The sequence below is a fragment of the Dipteris shenzhenensis genome, chromosome 8 (genome assembly GCF_047967505.1).
Source record: "Dipteris shenzhenensis isolate YYH24624 ecotype China chromosome 8, Dip_SZ_1.0, whole genome shotgun sequence".
NCBI lineage: Eukaryota > Viridiplantae > Streptophyta > Polypodiopsida > Gleicheniales > Dipteridaceae > Dipteris > Dipteris shenzhenensis.
This window is the reverse complement of record NC_141603.1, coordinates 52066864-52088846: the sequence shown is the minus strand read 5'-3', so window position 1 is coordinate 52088846 and position 21983 is coordinate 52066864. Positions and strand designations below refer to the sequence as shown.

The following is a 21983-nucleotide window of genomic DNA, read 5'->3' as shown; positions in this document are numbered from 1 at the left end:
TTCATAAAATATGAGCAAGAGAAACAAAAAAGATCAACATGCACACCCAGGATACACATTTTCCAGTACCTTGACGAGTACCAGGTGAATGTTGCCCACATTGCTCCATTCAAGGTTCAGACTCAGATCATTCAACCTAACCTGGCCGGTCAAATTGTTTCCAGCTAGGCCAGCAAGACCATACACAGAGGCAGTCTGCCACAAAAAATGAAAGTAAGTATGAGCAAAGTAAATAAGCTAAGTGAATTTCCTTTCTTAGACAAAGTACATTCGATTGTCTATGTTCTTGTAAATGTATGACGCACGCATTTGATTTGTAGGCAAATTTTGGTTGATAGCAAAATCCATTCAAATTACAATACAAAACAACTATGACAAGGTAAATTTGCTGTTTGTATTGCACTTAATGGCATCAAACCACATATATATGACCCCCCTGAAACCATGTACATGTGCTTTTAGACGGATGTGCACATGGACATGCGTTATGTACACACACAAAGGCACAATTATGGACACACACACTGATCCAACTCAGAAGGGAGTACTAGAGCAGCATCTCTCCTTAACCTGTTCCTTCATTAACTCTAGGCATTTTCCTGCATAGGCTAGACATGTACAGATCTATCAGTATCCACTCATACTACAGAACAAACTGATTCTGCTCAGGATTTCTGTATCCCTTTTCCCATACTTCCTTCACCTCAGTCTTTTACTTGCGCAACCAAAATTCACATCTAATAACTGGCATATCAGAATAGCTCTCTCTCTCTCTCTCACACACACACACACACACACACACACACACATACACACACACACACACACACACCCACCAACCCACCCCCCCCCCCCTTTGGGTGGGCTGAACCCCTAGCCCAGCTTGGAGGTTAGTTTCAGCAAAGGGATTCTCATACTTGCAGAGGCCATTATGGAGTTTTCTAAGTCAAAGATGTCTGCCATGACACCAACCAGAAAACCAACATTACTCTACCATTGCAGCTACTCTACCATAACAGCCTCGTCAATGCCAGCCCCTATCCATTAACATTCAAGGGAAGGCTCAACTCAGACCCACAGGAACACATATACTACTTACAGAAAAAGTGGAGAGCTCAGGCTTCAGCTTGCAGCTCTTGGAAGAAAGGGGAAAGAGAAAAGCAAGCAGGAAATCATTGCAGAGGTTATACAAAAATGCAGCACATCCCCATGAGCACCAATGCTTGTTTCCACAATCAAGGAGATGATCACCACTCAAGCCAGCTCAGCCAAGAAAGAGATGGCCATTGTGGCCAACAATAATTATTAAGGCAGATCTTTATGCTGAAGTAAACGACCAGGAAGCCATATTTCAAAATAATCTTGTGCATTGGGGAATTGCAAGAGGATTGCCTTGGCTGCCTTAATGATGAGGAGGGGTACTCGGAAGATGGAAAAATTACTAGAATGCATGATTGAGTAGTTCTCACAGTTCGTGTACATATTCAAAGATTACTAGGATTAGGGGGGCTGATCACCTAATGATTGAAGGCGGATGAGAAGACACCCATTCGATTTCTCATGGTGAGGCATAGCAATGCATAGCTTCAAGGTTCGAACTCCTATAGATAAGAAGGCTTGAAGCCCACCGTGTTGGTCAACAAACAATCAACCTATGGTTCGAAATCCTATAGATAAGAAGGCTTGAAGCCCCACCCTGTTGGTCAACAAACAATAAACCTAGGATGACTCCAAAGTCAATGGGAGCAAAAGGTCAAGTATGAAGGAGGGACTGAGATACCGGTATCTTAGAAAGCTCTATGGGTTGCCAAATAGTAATGAGGGCCAAGAATGTTAAAGAGGTGATAACTTAGGAAGTGGGGATCCCAAAGGGCAGGCATACTTAGAGGTGGGGAGTGTAGCCCAATTTATACATGGTTTGTAGGAAACGGGGGGCTAGGTGGTAATCCACCGCAGGGCCCTCCTCAGTATGGGGGACCCACTGTCCACAGCCATTGGTTGGGTGTGATGCAAGAGGCTGCCAATAGGAGTTTATCAGTGGCATGTTTGAGATCTGCATGAAAGAGCATGAGCGAAAATTTCACAAGAATTTAAGTTCAAAAGGGGAATTCCAAATACGATCTCACTCATTTTCAAAAGTCCCAAACAATGATTATAGTCTAACATTACACCGTAAGAAAATTAATACTATGCTTTTCTATTGCCATGTAAAGCTTCTCCTCTTGTCAACTAGATACCCTTCTATACCCAGGTAATATTCAATGTCCCTCTAGGTCTCACCATTCCCTAGACCTCAATCATGGAGTAGGTGAAACCTAGACCTCAATCATGGAGTATAACCACCTGACCTACTGTTACAGACCTATCTATGTACTTGATTACAATTTTTGGTAGTGAATTGCCTATTAATATTACCTCCATGATGGTGTACAATGGCCCCCCAAGAGTTAGTAAGAAATGATCTAATGAAAGCCATAAGGCTTTTCACTTTGGCAAAGAAAGAGCCACTGAGTATCTTTGAAAACGGAATCAAGGAAGGGGGAGATGAAGGGACCTTCACAGAAGAACAGATTTTTAAAGAAAGCATTTAACAGCAACCGTAACATTTCCAATAATTGTATTATATACCTAGACGAATTCAGGAACATTCCCAAACTCATCCTCTAAAAACACAACATAGTGCAGTTTCAATCTCACGATAGTCACTCATAAGATTGAAAACCATAAACTCCATCACGCATAGCAGGGACTAGCTACTATGACATCCCCACTGACGTCATCAGCGCCCAACAGTGGGTGTAGACCATAGTATAAAAGTATGCTCTCCAATAATTGTATTGTTAAAAAGTAACTTGACTGCAAAACACATAGCCACCCTGTTTGGAATTTCTACGATTTGGAGGTAAGGACCAAACTCACAATAGATATGCATGCCACTGGTATTGTCTCACTGTTATTGACGACTCCTATAGTCATGTATGCAGCAGCAGTTCCCTTGATTCCATCCAAAGTTATTGCAATGTTAGGACGAGATGGCACCTCAAAAATCATTTTCATGTCCTTGTTTGGATACTGTTGATACAGCCGTGGAATGATATACTTCCACCTAGATGTATTCAGAAATGTCTGATCTGCCATCTTATCTATTAACCAGTTGAGCAAGCTTGCCTGTATGATAAGGATCAGACGGTAAATAAGTGTCTATTGGAAAAACTACGAGAAAGCATCAGAGAATGATCAGTATACACTTGCTTCCATTTTAAGACATACATTGTAATAGATAGCACCAGCAGAATTGAGCACGGAATCGCTAAGAGCAATTGTAATCATTTTCATGTCACCGTTGCATACAAGCCCAGGTGGCAGCTTCACAAGATGGTTGAAATATTGCCCTGCCGACATCAGGCCTATGAAGCTGCCATTAACACCAATACTAATTGATGTAGGACTGATAACTGGTGCATGCGCAATTGTGAAGTTAAGTTCTGACATTTCATCAACTGGAACCTGCTGGGGAAGCTCATGCAAAAGCGAATTGAGTTTCTGGACTCCCTGGCGAACCTGTGCAGTTAATTGGTCTTCAATTGTTAAACGGATGCGCTCTTCCAACTCATCTATCAGCCTGCAACAGCACTTTCTCAAGTTCAGCTTCAAACTCAATCATGGACCTTAACTTTTTTTTTTGTGATGCTGCCCAATGATAAAAAGCATGTATTCAATAACAGATGGCAAGAGCAAAAGCATAATAATTGCAGTGGGGAAGTACTCAGGTTAACACAAATGAAGCCCATCCCAAAGATTCAGGTTAATAGAGCTTACTGCAACCAAGCTATTGTGTCGACTTATTAGTCTAGCACATGATGCCACACAAGAGGCAAGTGAATTCCCGTACATTGTACACTATTCATAAGCAGCCAGACTTCAATACATTTAGTCAGCAAGTCACGAGCGAATGGCTTATTCTAGTTCTTTCATTTCTTATACAGACTAAACTGGTGACTCGGGGTTACATCCAGAGTGGTTTTAACAGAAACAGACCTGGAAAACAGAAAGGCAGTATAAGAAAATATGAACATCAAGCAAAAGGTACTCATTGGCACAGCCTGTTATGTGTTGTTCCAAACTCCACCCCACATTTGCTGCTCTCCACTGGCTCTCCTTATGATATTCTTAATTGGTCCTTTTTAGGTTCTTTGAAATGTTTAATGCCTAAAGCTTACCTTGTTGAATGTTTTAGTTGATAGTAAGGGATAGTTTCAATCAATAAAGATTTCAAACTGCGGAGGCCAATATATAACAATCAGTGCAACATTTAGCTCCTCTTATTGTCATAAATGATGGAAATTCCCTTTCATTAAGAAATATCTTCGGAGGACCCAATCCCAAGAGTGTCCCCAATGACCTAAGGCTCATAATTATAAAGTCATAGGTTGTCTTAGGTGTCTCAACCCTAAGACTACCTCAACTCACCAAAGGTACATCATGTCCTAATTGTCGCAAGGTTAGGTTACATGACCCTAGGTTAACCTGACCTCCATTACACTAGCCACATTGAGTCCAAACATGGACATAATATTCTCCCTCATTCAGAGAAGGACTGAGACATAAAGAGAATCAATACTTTCTAAGTACTATCCTCTTCCAAGTGATCCTTCCACTTAACTTTTCAGCTCTATAACAACTGCGCTACTAAGTTGTCAGTCCCTATAATCGAGTTGTATAAGTTCATCCCCAGAGACTAAATCATCTCTAGCACCCAACTTAACTTATAGTCTACTAATATGAAAGACCAGATATACCCAACAACATCAGGTAAATGTAATTTGTAAGCCACTTCATTGACCCTTTAAGAATCAAGAAAGGACTACAAAAGTGTGAAGATATTTATAGACCCGAACAGTTTGCATTACTTGGATTTTCAAGTAAATCCACTGCCTTCTGAGAAAACTCTAGGTGCCCACTTCTGATTGGCATTGAACTGTGCTCTATCCTGCACTCTATCCTGCACACTTTTTCTGTTTTCCCTTGCAAACTGCAACATATCTTGTTGTTGTTGCAATCAATTAGCAGCAGTACCAACCCTGCAACATGTAGCAGCAGTGCCAACCTTGACATCATGCAAGCCCATTAACCATGGGGCTCTTGGCTGATATCCATACATCAGCATGATGGACTCATTCGGATGGCTGAATGCTTGGCACTAGAATCCAATAAAGGAAGATCCTCTTCCCAAACAGGCTGCCTCCGGGAGACATAAACTCTCAACATAACTTTCAAAGTCTAATTGACCCTCTCAGTCTGTCCATTTGATTCGATCACCCAAACTCATGTTGGAACTCATGCTGAATGGAGTGTCCGATTCCGGGAACACCTCTCTTGAAAAAATGCCCACGGCTAACAATATCAGCAGTAAGCCATACGAGCTAAATAACTTTTCCACAAACAAGTGGGCAAGTTGAGTGGTTGAAATGTATTCTCTTGTAGGAATAAACCATGACAACTTTGGTGAGTCAATCCACAAACACCAAAACTGCATCATGCCCACGAGAAGTTCGAGGTAGTCCTACCACAAAATCCATGGAATACTCTACCATTTCTTTTCGAGTATCTCCAAAGGATGCAACAGACCTTCCAAGTCTCAAGCGCTCAGGCATTGTTAACAATTTTGAACACAGTCCAACATTAACCTTTAGATTGGGCCAAAAGAAAGTCCTTTTAATAGATCCAAAGTTCTTAGTATCCCTGGGTGGCATGCAACAATAGGACTATTATAACATTCAAATAAGATACAATGCCTTGTATCACTGACCTCCGGTACACAGACCTTACTCTTTTGGGAAAGAAGTCTCTAATTTTGCTTCCAAGGGGGGCATTCCGAGTTAGTACTTCATCCCACACACGTTTGAAGAAATCATCTTTAGGGATCTCTGTGAAGCAAAGTTGATTCACACTACAAATGGTTTACTATGATCCATGATTTGCAACATAGAAGCTCAAGTCACCTCCTGTTGCTTCAAACATGCATCAAGCTTCTTAGTACACACAATGGTCCCGACTTCGACAAGGGTAATGCTACTTAGCAGAATTCCAAATGAAGGTCTAGAAAATTTTCACAAATCCAAAAAAGAATTCGATCTCGGTAATCGTTCTCAAAAGAGGCCACTCACTAACTTTCTCATACTAACTCCTCATAGTTAATACGGACACCATTTAACGAAGTGGCGTGACCAAATTATGTGAGTTTCTGTTTCACATTTGCTCTCTTCTGCCACAAAGAGCTGCTCTTTTCAAAGTATGGACAGAACTATCCGCACATGGCATCCATGCTCTAAAAGAGTCTTGCTATAAATCAAGATGTCCTGATCATCTAGAACTACTTTTCCCAGATAAGGGGCGAAACAAATTTTAATCATCTACTGAAAAGTTGGTGTTTTATTAGTGAGAAGCACCAAGGCGGCATAATGGCCAAATCGCGTGCGAAATGTAGTCTTGTAGACATCTTTTCTCAAATATCCTTATCTTTTGATTACCTGTTCTCAAATTGATCTTCATGAAATGCTCGTCCGAATTGAGAAGGAATTCTTTTATGAAGGCCTCATAAAACTCGTTCCAGGTCGCAGGAGCGAAGGACTTTCTTTCAAATCTCGCCACTATGAAAAGGTGAAGCCCTCATAGATACATCTCCATGAAGGTAGCACGGATCTGGTCAAGACAGTTGGTGATGGCAAAATGCACGTCCCATCTATTCAAACAGATGTGCACATACTTTGGTGCATGCTCCTTTCCACCCAAATATATCTTAGGTAAAAAGTTCGCCATCATGTTGTGTAACGTTGGGATTCCTAACTCCACTACAGCAAGGACTTGTCGCTACATAGTGTGCATTTGCTCAAACAGATTCTAGAGCACTTGAGCATCGATCTAGACAATTTGCACCTAAGGTGGTACAAAGCATCGAAGGGCATGCAAAGACAATAAATAAACAATCAATACATAATGACAATTTAACGAAAGTGTACTCTCTTAAGGGGGGAGGGGCAAGATTGCATAAGATTGTGGAATATCACTTAAATGCGTAGATTTAAAAGACAGAAACTGAAATGTACAAGATTGCTTGATAAAATATGAACACATGAAGAAGGAGCCGAGATGCGCCCTCCTCCCCCTCCCTTCTTATCCAAGCTCTTTATTACAATGAGATACAAGACCAAGGTGATGAAGTGAATCTTATCAACACCTTCAAAACTTGAGACCAAACGGAAAGGACTTTAGACTATAGCCAGAGCTATGTACAAGGCACGAAAATGAACCCGAAAGGAAAACAAGCCCACGATGCAGGATTGCATTGAAACACCCCTCCCCCTGTGAAGATAATATTTGCTTTACTTCTGGCCCGATGTGGGTGAAAAAGGGGAGCCACAATTTGATGGGTGCCTACTGCTGGAAGAGCAAGGATGGAGAGCGTACCCACACAAAGCGAACCGACTGCTGGACTTGGACTGCTGTCCTTCTATACGTGTGGCTATGACTGCTCTTCCATCATTTGGTACTTGTGGGCTGATCATTGATTACGAGAAACCTGATCTGTAAGTACTGACCAGTGCCCCAGTGAGCAGGAACTGTTGCCCACAGGCGAAGGGCCTTGCAATAGACTGTTTCCCCTACTGTAGGCCGCTGCAGATCTATCCTCAAAGTTGCAGAGGAACACCCAATACTGCTCGAACTGTTGGAGTTGATGATGGAGAAAAAGGGGCCTAAGGAGATGCTTTAATAGGCATGGAACCCCTCCAATTCAGACGACCTGCTGCTGATTTGGACAACCCGTTCAGTCAACCAGTCATGCTGCACCCATTAGCTGCCAGTCCTGCAGCTTTGATCTTGTAACCCACTTCTATTGAGATAATGATCATGTGTGTTGGGATAAAGTCCCCGTACATCACCTATATTCCGCTTGCTTTATATGAGCAGAGGCTGACCTAGCAGAATATCCAATATAGCCAGCCTCAGATGGAGGGGAGGCTTGTTGGGGATGTTCATCTTGCTTTTATGGTTCGGCCCATCTGATAGGCTGCATGGCCGTCTACTTTTGTGCTCGATTTTTATTGGAAGATTGTTTACATCTCGCTTTAGCTCTTATTTGATTTCATTCGTGGAGGAGTTGCGGTAGGAGACCATGGTTTTTGTGATGATTATGTAGGCTCCTTCTGGATCAAAATTTTAGAAAAATAAAACTTTTTGCCAGCCCTCAAGGATTATTTGCTTACAGAGTGATGCTTTTTTAGGTTAATCAATGTCGAGGAAGTTGGCAGCTTTCTGAAGGCTTACATGTCTAGCGTTTAGATCTTATTTGGGGAAATTGATAAGGCTTTTCAAGCTCCTTTGCATTTTCTATAAGAGAGAGAGAGCAGTTGAAAAGGTCAAATGGATTATAAAATGAATTGCACCAAAATAAAATTCATAGGGCATGTCACGGGGACGTGATGGTGATGGTGAAGTGTCTAAACTAACTGTCATTGAATTTAGCCTAGGGGTGCCAGGCTAGGGGCCTTAGTTAATGCCCAAAGGGTACCCCTATGATTTCATGTGCAATAAGTGCAACTCCTAGTGCTATTAGAGTGGTTCTAGTTTATGAAGTCATCGGTTTTTCACTCGGGTCATCCTTTAAAAATTGACCCCCTAGAGGTTCTATAAACTAGGGTCATTGGTTCCAAGCATTAGGGTCATGATTTGCCAATTGACCCCCCCTAGGGGCATTAAATTCCCATGCCCCATTTGCCATGTGTCTGTGTGTGGAGCTTGTGTGGCCTCTCTGCTTGCCTTGTGGCACCTGGGTGTCACCTCTGGAAGCACCTGGAAGGCCTTGGAGCCCTTCCCTTCCCTTCCTTGCTGTTTTGAGTCTTCTCCCCTACCAGAGGTCTCTCATTCTCAAGATGGCGGATTATTGCAGCTCCCCCCTTGCTGGCTGAAGTGGATTTTGAAGCTTTCTCCATGACAGTTCTCCTCCCCTGGGTGTTTCCTGTTGCTGGCATGCTTCCTGGACCTGGTCGCCGCCTTTTCTAGAGGTTTTCTTGACCTTCTTCGTGACAAAAGTCCTCCTTTCCTGCATCTGAGGCCATATTCTTGGACGCCTCACTCCTAGCTCTTGGCTGGTGCAGGGCGCACTGAGATATGAGGTGTTTGTGGGCTGGAATCTTCATTCTAGTGGATGCAATCATGGCAGATTTGCTACAGCTTGCTGGACGCTCTTTCTCTTGACCTTTGTTGGTGTTGGAAGTCAGTCGAGGGCAGCTCCCTCCTACTAGAGTCTGTTGTCTGCTGTTCAACCATCTTCTGGGGCTGTTTCTGTCTGAAACAGGCTCTTTCTGTTGGCCGGATTCTTGTTTTCTCCTTCTGCTCTATGCTACTGTCATTCTTGCTGAGTTTTTGCAAGGTTGGTTGGCCTCCCGTTGGCCCGGGAGAGGATTGGGGCACTTGTGATACTCTCTTCCTGGGGTGCAGTGGCAAGCCTTGGGCTCAGTAATGGCTTTGATCTATGTGGATGCATTTCTTGGCATGTTATCGGGTTGTTCTACTTATGTTGTGCATGGCTACTAAAGGGACCCAAGAGAATAGCACTGGGATTTGGTCATGGGCACAGCCACGGATTGGCATTGTACTAGGTTGCACCTGCGGGTGAGCTCTTGAAGGGAGTCCCTTGTAGTTGAGCTAACCAGTAATTAAATAAATACCGCAAGGGGCCACAAGTGTTGGGGCCAACAGGTGTCACTGTGTATGATTTTAAGTAGGGGCATTCTAGCCTCCCTTGTTTTGAGTGGTTCAGTGATGCTATGCTATGAAGTTATATGCTCTAAGTATTGTTTGTGGGCAATGGCAATGGTTCACGTTGGCTGTATTTCAGAGTTGTTAGATAATAGTGTTAGTTACACTGCCCTTTGTTAGTCAAAGGCCGGTTACAGTGGTTCCGTTGCCGGGACCCTCATTAAATCATCCAGAGGAGTCCCTGGGCAGCTTGGGTAGAGAAAGCATCTGCTGATATTTCTTGGTACAGCCACCAATTTCCTTGGATATGGAGCATATAAGGCTTGATTATGATGCAGACTCAAGAGTCTAAGCCAAAGTAGCAGATAAGGGGAGAACCCCCGAAGTAAGAGTGCAAGATGCAGCCCATGAAGGGCAAAGTTGATGCATTGGGGCAGCCAGCTCGACAAGTACATAATCTTGTGGGTACAGTTGCATTGGGTGCAGACCCAAGTGTACAGCCATATGCTATGGCAATGATGCAAACTCAGATGGCTTCTGTGTTGCAAGTTTTGACTCAGCTCACTCAAAGTTTTGATGAGATTGTGCATAATCCAGCTTTAATGCCGAGGGCAGAGGCATAGCCCATCCAGAATCCACAAATGCATGTGGGACAGCCACTACCAGAGCCACAAACACCAACGGTACAACCACTTGCAGTGCCATAGAGGTAGGGACCAAATGGGAATGAACATGGTAGCAATGCTCAGAATGTACAGCAAGGGCAGCAAGCCCAACCACAGACTACAGTATGTGGTTCAGCCAACTCACTTTGGAGGAGGATCTATATTTCAGGCCATGACCTCACAGCCAGCCCCAAATTCTTTGTATGCTTATGTGGGGATACAGCTTGGAATGCAGGGAGGCAGTCCCATGGTGTCTCACACTCAAGTAGTACCACCTGTGCCATCAAATCCAGCTGTGGGGAGTGCTTTTCAAGCTCCAGAAGGACCCCAAGGACAGCAGCCTCTTTCTTTGCAGCCCCCTGGCTATGATCATCTGGAACCTAGGCTTAAGATGAAAGATTACAAGGAGGGGGGGGCAGCAATGAAGTTTGAGACCTTCAATGGACATGCAGATAGGATGAAGGCTCTTAGCTTTTTGCAGCAATTTGACTTGGCTTTTGCTAGAGGTTACTTCAGAGAGTCCTCGAAAATCAGGAAGGTGGCCACATTCCTCAAAGGTACTGCGATGCAATGGTGGTCTAGTCTACTTCTTCAAGGGCAGACACCTGCTACATGGGTTGATTTCAAGAAGGTATTCTCTTGCCACTGCTATAGCACTCTGACCATCAGTGAGAATCGGAGAATGACCCTCCAATGAAAGACGAAGATCAGCAAACAAACGACGCAGCCAGACACATTCAATTGTCGCTATGAAAGCTGCCCTATACTCAGCTTCACATGAGGAGGTAGCCACTATAGATTGTTTCTTGCTCAACCAAGAAATGCAAGCATGTCCTAGAAAGAAACAATTCCCACTGGTGGACTGCCTAGTATCATAGTCTCTAGCCCAATCTGAGTCACTGTAAGCATGCATCTGCAAGTCACCCCCCCTGGGAAACATCAAGCCAAAAGACTTTGTACCTTGCAAGTAATGGAAGATGCGTTTTACAGCCTGCGGCTGTGCATATACCTGCTCACCTAAGAAACTGAAAACTGAATATCAGGTCGTGTATTGCAAAGATAAATGAGGCATCCAACAGCTTGGCTATAGAGTGTGACATCAATTGATTCACCTGCATCATGCATTGTAAGCTTCAGCCCCGGCTCCATGGGAGTGGACATAGGCTTGCAATCATGCATGTTGAATCTGTCCAAGAGCTTTTGAACATACTTGGACTGAGACATAAAAATGCCACGTTTCTCTTGAATAAATTGGATCCCTAAATAGAAATGTAACAAGCCCAAGTCTGACATATCAAATGTAGCTTTCAATTGGACTTTGAAATCTGCAATTACTTCCTCATTTGATCCGGTGAGCAGCATGTCATCTACATAAAGAATGATGACCAAAATATCCCCCCCATCCTTCTTGATGTAGAGGGTGCTCTCAGTTGGACTATTGTGCAACCCTTGCTGGTTAGAAAGGCATCAATTTTTGTATACCATGCACGTGGGGCTTGTTTCAGCCCATACAAAGCCTTATTCAGCTTGCATACCTGATGTGCATTTCCTGAGATTTCAAAGCCCGGAGGTTGTTGGACATAAACCTCTTCCAACAAGTCTCCATTAAGGAAAGCTGTTTTAATGTCTAACTGATGATCATTCCATTCAAAATTTGCAGCCATTGCTATAACTGACCTGATGGTGGTCATCCTAGATGTAGGAGCAAAAGTCTCCTCATAATCTATGCCCTTTTTCTGAGCATATCCTTTTGCAACCAGCCTTGCCTTGTACCGATCAATGGACCCATCTGGCTTTCTTTTGACTTCGAAAACCCAACGTGTACCTATGGCATTCTTGCCTGGTGGCAAATCCACGACATCCCAAGTCTGATTTTTATGAATGGACTGCAATTCATCGTGCATGGCATTCATCCAATGCACATTATCCTTTGCTTCTTCAAATGTCTCAGGCTCCTCCTCATCAAGAAGAGTACCTGCATAAGCTGATTCAACTGAAAGAGCCCCCCCCTGTGTGTCTTACTGCACTACGAGTCCTGCCAGGCAATGGAGCCTCAAGCTTACTCTCCCTGAGAGTCTGAAGCAACCAATTTGGGACTGTTTTGGCTGCGTGTATCTCTTGAATTTCTTGCCTCACAACTTCATCCACACCTTGAGGTTGTACTAAATCAGCTGGGGGCTGAATCTGTACATGTGGATTTGGCGGAGGTTGCCGTAAATTCTGAGTTTCAGCGGGGGAACCAAATGCTATAGGAAGCATCCCCTCAAACACATCATCTGAAGAGGCTGGAATCTGAAATTCAGCATGTGTATGTGCGAAATTTTCACAGAATATAACATCTTTACTAACAAAAATCTTGCGTGTAGCAGGATTGTAGAGACGATAGCCTTTTCTTTGAGAACTATATCCCACAAAAATGCATTTAAGTGCCTTATCTGACAACTTGTGTCTAAACTCCACAGGCACGTGGGCATATGCAACACAACCAAAAACTTTGAAATGGTCCACTGAAGGCTTTCTCCCATGCCATACCTCATAGGGAGTGTTTGTCTTCAAAGCCTTTGTAGGAGCCCGATTCAAAATATAGTTGGCACACATGAGGCCTTCTAGCCAAAACCTGTGAGGCAACTTCTTACTTGTGAGCATGCATCTATCCATCTCCATGGTAGTGCAATTCTTCCGCTCAGCTTTGCCATTCTGTTGAGGTGTAAGCCTCACTGTAAGCTGATGCATGATGCCTTTTTCTTTCAAAAATGTCTCAAATTCATGAGACAAATACTCCCCCCCTCGATCTGTTCAAAGTGTCTGTACCTTGAGTCTTGTCTCATTCTCAACCATAGCCACAAAGTGTTTGAAATGCATAAACACTTCTGATTTTGCCTTGAGACCATAGACCCAAGTGTAGTTGGTAAAGTCATCTATGAATGTAACAAAATAAAGATAACCTCCAAAGGCAGGTGTCCTCATGGGACCGCAAACATCATTGTGAATAAGCTGTAATTTCAGTGTAGCTTTCACTGCACCATCCTTTTTGAAGGGAAGTCTATGCATTTTCCCAAGAATGCAGCCTTCACATGCATGAGGAGGCGGCGACTCCAAAGGAAGCACTGCATCAACCATATCATGCCTCTAAAGTGTCATTAAGCTGCCATAGCTCATGTGCCCATACCTGGCATGCCATAACTCCGCATTTTGCATCGCAGCAATGGGAGTGTTAACTGATAATGCAAGATGGGATCTTTTTTCATATAGATGAAGCTGAAAAAGACCCCGATACAAAGTGCCAGACAACATCAAAGCATAGTCATTCTCTTTGTCTCTGAATGCACACTTGTCATCATAAAAAACAACCTGAAATCCTCCTCTATTGAGAGAGGACACTGAAAGCAAATTCTTCTTTATCCTTGGCACATAGAGAACATCTAAAATTCTGAAATCTGTGCCATCAGTGGATGTGAGAATAATGTCTCCCACTCCACACACTGAATAAGAAGAATTATTTGCACAAGTTAGCTTCTTTTTGGTGGGTGGAGAATGCAGAGATACAGACAGACTCTTCTTGGAAGTAATGTGCTTTGAAGCACCACTGTCAAAATACCAAGTATGAAGTGTCTCATCGACGCTAAAAGAGCATGCATCCTTTGAAGGATCATAACTGCAAGTGAAGAAAGCATATGGGTCATCATCATTAGTGGCTGTAATATCAGAACTACCCACTGAAAAATCTGAAGTGCAAGACAGAAAGGCATAGTGCTCTTCAACAAAGTTGGCTGCAACATCTCCTCCATCATGAGAATGTGGAACTGATGCATCTGACACAACCATACCGGAATCCCTTTTCTTCTCTTTGGCTATGCGCTTCTTGCACTCTCCAATATAATGACTTGGCTTCTTGCAATAATGACAGATGCCCTTCTTTTTCTGCTTATTTGTATCACCCTTTGCCTTATAAGAAGGCTGTCCAAAATCAGCTTTATGCTGATGTGTGGGCTGATTGGCATGTGGCTTTTGCTGCCCTTTACCCTTGGGCTTGAACTTGGAGAACATAGCTTGCTCGCCAGCCCGGGTTGCCATATTTCTGCGAGTTTGTTCCTCCTGCAACAGAAGTCCTACCAACTTGTGAAAAGAGAGAGGATTGCTGCCCCCCCTCAATGACAAATTCAGCGAGGTGTGGAAACTGAGATAGGACTCAAGAAGAGAGTTCAGAGTGGTGGTGACCATCTCTGAATCCGGAATGACTTCATCAATATTCAACAATTGTTCCCTGAGGTCCTGAAGCTTTGTGAGCTGAGAATTCATGGAATCTTTCTCCTCCATATGCCTATGGGCAAGTTCTCGCTTCAGAAAGGAAACCTTGGCATCATTTCTTGCTGCAAACATACTTTCTAGTATCTCCCAAGCTGCCATAGATGTCTTGCATGACCAAATATGAGGTATAACAAACCTCTTGATAGAAAGAGAAATTACTGAAAGAGCTTGTGCATCTCTAGAGTCCCATCTTTTTTGCTCTACTAAGGGAGCTCCTGGAGCGGCTGCTCCAACTACTTGTGCTGCATTTGTACCTCTACCCCTGCCTCTAGCTGTAGGAGTGACAGGTGTAGTCGCTGTATTAGGTCTTGCTTCATCTCCATTGACATAATCCCAAAGATGTCTGCCAACCAAGATATTGCGAACCATGAAACTCCACAAGGAGTAGTTGGTGCCATCCAACTTATCCTCCTGTGTGACAACCCCAAACACCTCATTGGAGTTGTTCTGAGCCATTTTCACCAGATAATCTCAAAAAAATACAGCAAACTGACCAAGTGAAATCGCTTCCTGGGAAAATTGTTAGAATTATTATTACATTCTAGCAGTGACCAATGTAATGTAATAAGTAGGTTAGGGGCACTTTTCCCTCTTTAGAGGTTTTTCCCCCTAACCCCAGTTAGTTCACTAACTACAGTTAGTGAAGGATAAGGTTTTGTCACTTAGACAAAACCTTTCCCTGCTTTTGTATTTTTCTACTTATCATCTATTGCAACTTACGTTCAGCACTCTGTCTCTCCTACTCTCTCTCTCTCTCCATCATTTGATATCAGAGCAGAGTTTTCTTTTCGGATCTGCTCCCAAATTTGGGGCTTTTAGTTTTGCACTGCAATTTCTTGCATTTTTGGGGCTTTCAGGCAATTTGCCCTCTTTTGGACGCAATTTCTTGAAGGGATTGGGACTTTTGGCATTCGGATGCAATTTGGCAGTGTATTTTTGAGTGACATTGGAGAGCATTTGCAGGATAGTTGAAGTGCACTCTGAGCCTTTGAAGGGCTCTAACAGTATTTGTTACTGTGGGCAGATTTTTCTTTGCAGATTTTACTTGTGCATTAAATTTGTGCACTCCAAAGATGAAGAGGAGCATAGGCAACTCTTGGCAGTTGTATTTGCAGAGCTCAGGAAACACAAGTTGCTGGTCAACACTAAAAAGAGTGAGTTATTCATGCCAGAGATACATTTCCTAGGACACATCATCTCACGAGATGGAGTGAGGATGGACCCTGCCAAGATAGAGGCAATCAAGAATTGGCCTCCATTGAAGAGCCTACATGAAGTCCATAGTTTTCTTGGCTTGTGTTCATACTATAGGCGCTTCATACACCATTTTGCTGAGATAGCTTAACCTTTACATGCTTTGCAAAAGAAGGCAGTGCCTTTCCGTTGGGGGAAGAAAGAAATTGCAGCATTTAATGAGCTGAAGAAAAGCTATGCTCTGATCCTGCTATCATTTTGCCAGACTTACGAAAGCCTTTTGTTCTTCAATGCGATGCAAACGGCAACCGTGTTGGTGGAGTACTTATGCAGGAAGGCAGAGTGGTTGCATATGAGAGCAGGTTGCTCCAAGATGCTGAACACAACATGAATGTCTATGAGCAAGAATTGGTAGCTGTAATTCATGCTCTTACTGTGTCGAAGCACTATCTTTTAGGTGCTGATTTTTATGTGCAATCTGATCATCAATCGCTGCGATACTTTCTCACTCGGAAAAAGTTGTTAGAGAAGCACATAAGATGGGTAAACTTCCTTTCCATTTTTCATTTTCAGATTGTTCATGTGGCTGGAAAGAAAAATGTAGTGGCTGATGCACTTTCCAAAAGGCCATGTACGGAAGCTATGTCCAAGAAACCACAGGTATCGGCAGTTACTATTGCTTATTACAATGAGCTTGATGCCATGAAGGAGCAGTATGCTACAGATGATGCTTTTGCACATATTTATGATCAGCTTATGGAGGGCAATCGGCATGATCATTTTACACTCAAGGAGGGATTTATGATGATGCATGGTAAGATGTGTGTGACGCAGCCATTGAGGCATAAGGTGCTCACTGAAAGTCACACCCCACTGTATGCAGGGCCTGTATGCAGGGCATAGGGGTATTGAGGCTACAATCAAAGTAGTGGAGCACTACTTTTATTGGCCTTCTCTACGGAAGGATGTTAGAAATAGCCCGGTTTACTTCAGCCTTTGCCTATACCAGATAGACCATTACAGAGCATCGCTATGGATTTTGTTTTTGATCTCCCTTGCACTCCTTCTGGTCATGATGGCATATGGACTATAATTTGCAGATTTAGCAAGATAGCTCACTTCATTCCAGTAAGGAAGAAGATTACAGCCGAGCAGATGGCAAAGGAATTCTTGAAGTTTGTTTTTAAGTATCATGGGATGCCTGAGTCTATCGTGAGCGATAGAGATCCACGGATGACCAGCATGTTTTGGAGAGGTTTGTTTGATAACATGGGTACCTCACTACTGTTTTCATCTTCATATCATCCACAGTCTGATGGTCAATCAGAAGAGGTAAATTCTACAACTTTGGATTTGCTGCGTTGTTATGTGTCTGAGCACAAAGCTAAATGGGAACACTATTTGCCGCTGATTGAGTATGCATACAACAACACAGTGCATTCTTGCACGGGTAAGGCACCGTTTGAAATAGTGGAAGGAGCAAGAAAGGTTCCTCCTATTTTGCATACAAAAGAGAAGATATTTGTGGCTGATGAGTATGGAAGACTTGCGGACAACGTATGAAAAGGTTAAGTATGCCCTTCAACGCAGTCAGGACAAGCAAAAAAGAGCTGCAGATAAGCATTGCAGGAACCTGGTCTTCATGGAAGGTGATTAAGTATTGCTGCGTTTTCTTAAGGCATGCCTTAGGAGCAAGAAAGGGAAGGTAAATCTGTACACCAAGCTGAATATGAGGTACTACGGCCCCTTTCAAGTTCTTGAGAGATGAATGAGGTAGCTTACACGCTGAAGTTACCTAAGAAGTGGACAATCCACAATGTTTTCCATGTTAACATGTTGAAGCCTTTTCATGGAGAAGTGCCACAGGATATGCCAGTTGAAGAGCAACCTGAAGTTGATGAGCAAGATGAGGTCTTGATTCCTGAGTAGATTGTGGCACATAAGGATCAGATTGTTAATGGTAGAGTTGCCAGACGCTATTGAGTGAAGTGCAAGAATTATCCTGCAAATGATGCGATCTGGATGGAAGAGAATGAATTGAAAGATTCACCACACGTTTTACAGCTCTACCTTGAGGCATTTGGTCTCGAGCCTACTGCGGTAGCCGCTCATTCTGGTTCAGCACAGGTTTGGAACATTACGGGATGCTCATGGGGGGGGTAGCACCTCCGCACCCACACTGTAGACAGGCTCACAGGATATCTAGAGGCTTCTTGGTGACACTGCGGTTTCACCCGAGGCACTGATGCTGACAATGTTTCTATCGTGAGACTTCTATGATGAGTGATCATGACACTCAAGATGGTTGATACACTACCATACGGATGGATCTGCAGGCTTGCTGTTATGTGCATTGTATTTTTGGTACTTCATGTGATGTTGTTATCATAGTCACAAGAAATGTTTCGTCTATTTCGTTGTTTCGTCGTTCCGACAAGTTTTGTTTCGTTTCATTTCGGCTTTTCATACGAAACCTATAGGTTTCGAATTTATAGGTTTCGAATTGATACTTAATATAAACCCTTATAGGGACAAAAAGATATGTTATATTTAAGTTAGAGTGAACAAAGAGAAATATAAATTAAGATACTAAAAGGAAATTCAAAACATAAACACCTTGGATTCGCAAAAACACTTATTTTGATTTGGGCGAAACAAAGGTTTCGTTGAGAGCGTTTCATCCTATTTCGAAACGTTTCGTATGTTTCGCGTTTCGAGGTTTCGAACAGGAGGAAACGGGTTTTCATGTGACTATGGTTGTTATATGGATTACACGCTGTTTATGCCTATTGTGATACCCTTTTCTATTTGCTGTAATTTTGGGACAGCAAACAAGATAGTTTGCTGTTTCAAGAGGGGGGTATGTCACGGGGACGTGATGGTGATGGTGAAGTATCTAATTGTCACTCAATTTAGCCTAGGGGTGCCAAGCTAGGGGCCTTAGTAAATGCCCAAATGGTACCTTTGATTTCATGTGCAATAAGTGCAACTCCTAGTGCTATTAGAGTGGTTCTAGTTTCTAAGGTCATTGGTTTGGTTTACTCTGGTCATCCTTTAAAAATTGACCCCCTAGAGGTCCTATAAACTAGGGTCATTGGTTCCAAGCATTAGGGCCATGGTTTGCCAACTGACCCCTCTAGGGGCATTAACCCCACGCCCCATTTGCCATATGTCCGTGTGTGGAGCTTGTGTGGCATCTCTGCTTGCCTTGTGGCACCTGGGTGGGGTGTCACCTCTAGAAGCACCTGGAAGGCCCTGGAGCCCTTCCCTTCCCTTCCTTGCTGTTTTGAGTCTTCTCCCCTACTAGAGGTCTCTCATTCTGAAGATGGCGGATTATTGCAGCTCCCCTCTTGCTGGCTGAAGTGGATTTTGAAGCTTTCTCCGTGACAGTTCTCCTCCCCTTGGTGTTTCCTGCTGATGGCATACTTCCTCGACCTGGTCGCCTCCATTTGGGCCTTTTTTGGAGGTTTTCTTGACTTTCTTCGCGACAAAAGTCCTCCTTTCCTGCATTTGAGGCCATATTCTTGGACGCCTCACTCCTAGCTCCTGGCTGGTGCAAGGTGCACTGAGATCTGAGGTGTTTGTGGGCTGGAATCTTCATTCTGGTGGACGCAATCATGGCAGATTTGCTACAGCGTGCTGGACGCTCTTTCTCTTGACCTTTGCTGGTGCTAGAAGTCAGTCGAGGGCAGCTCCCTCCTACCAGAGTCTACTGTCTGCTGTTCAACCATCTTTTGGGGCTGTTTCGGGCTGAAATAGGCTCTTTTTGGGGCTGTTTCGGGCTGTTTTGGGGCTGAAATAGGCTCTTTTTGTTGGGCGGATTCTTGTCTTCTCTATGCTACTGTCATTCTTGCTGAGTTTCTGCAAGGTTGGTTGCCCTGCCGTTGGCCTGGGAGAAAATCAGGGCATTGGTTGTGAGACTCTCTTCCTGGGGGTGCAGTGGCAAGCCTTGGGCTCAGTAATGGCTTTGATCTATGTGGATGCATTGCTTGGCATGCTGTCAGGTTGTTCTACTTGTGTTGTGCATGGCTACTGAAGGGAACCAAGAGAATAGCACTGGGAGTTGGTCACGGGCATGGCCACGGGTTGGCATTGTGCTGGGTTGCACCTGCGGCTGAGCTCTTGAAGGAGTCCCTTGTATTTGAGCTAGCCAGTAATTAAATAAATACAGCAAGGGGCGCCAAGTGTTGGGGCCAACATATGTCACTGTGTATGCTTTTGAGTAGGGGCATTCTAGCCTCCCTTGTTTTGAATAGTTAAGTGATGCTATGCTGTGAAGTTATATGCTCTAAGTATTGTTTGTGGGCAATGGAAATGGTTCATGTTGGCTGTATTTCAGAGTTGTGAGATAATAGTGTCAGTTACATTGCCCTTTGTTAGTCAAAGGCCGGTTACAGGGCATGTTATTCCAAAACCGGGGGTCTAATGGAAAGATATATTTGTATCTTTTACCATTTCTTATGTGAGTGCCTAAGCATTGCCGCAAGTACAAAACATCAGGTACAAAGAGCTTCTAGAGGTCTCCTAACTTGGTCAATCTCTGTCAATCTTTTATCCTGGAAATCTCTTGGGCAACCGCATGCATTTGTATAAACTCTTCATATGTTCTTATCATCTAGAAAATTCCAACCTTCTATATGGTTCTACATCAGATAGCTAGAATTATTTTGATTGTCTACAGACTTCTATGAATATCTAAATAGACATAGCAGCTTCATGTGCACCATCTATATTATATATCCTCTTTGAAAGGTCTCCAAAATGCGATCTTTTATGTATGCCACTTCGCCAAATTCCAAATATATGAAAGCATATTGCAAGAAAAAAGTGACTGCCTGTGTAGAAACTAATGCACATGAGGGAATAACAATCACTTAATATAAAACTTTAGACATATATAAAGTAACTCTCCTCAAAACAAAAGAGCTAAGATCAATGGAACGCTGATTATGGAGCAACAACAGCGATTTTGGATTTGATAATGTTTTGAAGGAAGAAGATATACCATTGATAAATCCAGGAGCTATCGCCATGCAATTGCACTTCAAGATCACCAATATAAGTTCCACATTGGAGAATAATCAAGTTCAATGCTCCACCCTGCTCTTGAATCTTCAAAGAAACCCCTGCTTGCATGCCCTCAACCTTTCAAAAGTTGCCACCTCATAAGTCCATAGGTATAAATTTTTGACAGCAAGCTATAGAAAGAAACTAATGAAAATTATCAAGAAAATGAAATGCCCAACTTGTATAGATCTCTCTTATAAGTTACAATATTTAGATGTCAATCTTTTAGCTGATTTCAATTGTGGAATCTCACTCTAGCTAAAGTACACTTTGGAAAGGGCTTGCTACCTTTGCCATGATAGAGATTTTCTAGAAACTTTTCAGGAAATAAATCAAATTCCTTGATTTTGATACCTGGGTCGAGCTGGTCTGAAACGCTCCTTTAGCTAATCTCTCTTGGTTCGTCGATTCTCGAGCTAATTCACAGGCGCTGGCATCCGTATTTCCTCCCAGCCTATCTCATGGATCGCATGAACATAAGATACGTAATTCGTTTTCCTTTCATGCCTATCCACAAGCCCACAATTCCCTAGATGGTTCCCTCATGCCACATGTCATCATTTTAGACCTTTAACTTGGTACACCATTTACCCCTCTCTTGGGGCACAATTAAAACATTTGCCCCTTGGCATTCTTACACATTTAGGTGCACCTAGGCCTGAGCACTCAGAACCACCTAGTCGATGCCAATACACCCTCACCTAGGACCTTGGCAGTTACTTCCCTTGACCATTTTATTAACGCACATAAAATATTACAAAAGTCGGTCATCTAAGGGAAAATGCCCACCAATCTTTCCGAGGTCATGCTATCTCGGCTAGAGCATAACATTCCTTCCCTCTTCAAGCATCAGTGTCCTCGATGATGAAATCTGGGAATACTCTCCGTAACTGGTATACGGATTCCCAGGTAGCTTCTGATAGAGGTAGACCATGCCATGCAACCAACACCGTGGGTATCTTCCGATTGCACACTTGCATTGTTCCTCGG

General features: G+C 43.2%; 1 protein-coding gene across 2 annotated transcripts in view; it reads right to left on the bottom strand.

Moving 5' to 3' along the window:
• LOC147899659 (putative BPI/LBP family protein At1g04970) overlaps nt 1-21983 on the bottom strand; it is a 42803-nt gene that overhangs the window by 685 nt on the left and 20135 nt on the right. For both annotated transcript variants that reach the window (XR_015541446.1, XM_087378546.1), the window contains exons 2-5: nt 20932-21071; nt 3271-3622; nt 2920-3168; nt 70-195 (exon numbers count right to left, since the gene is read on the bottom strand). Coding sequence is in view for 1 of the 2 variants with exons in the window: in XM_087378546.1 (XP_087234672.1) it covers nt 70-195; nt 2920-3168; nt 3271-3622; nt 20932-21071 (867 nt within the window). In the remaining variant the exon portion in view is untranslated. The remainder of the gene's footprint in view (nt 1-69; nt 196-2919; nt 3169-3270; nt 3623-20931; nt 21072-21983) is intronic.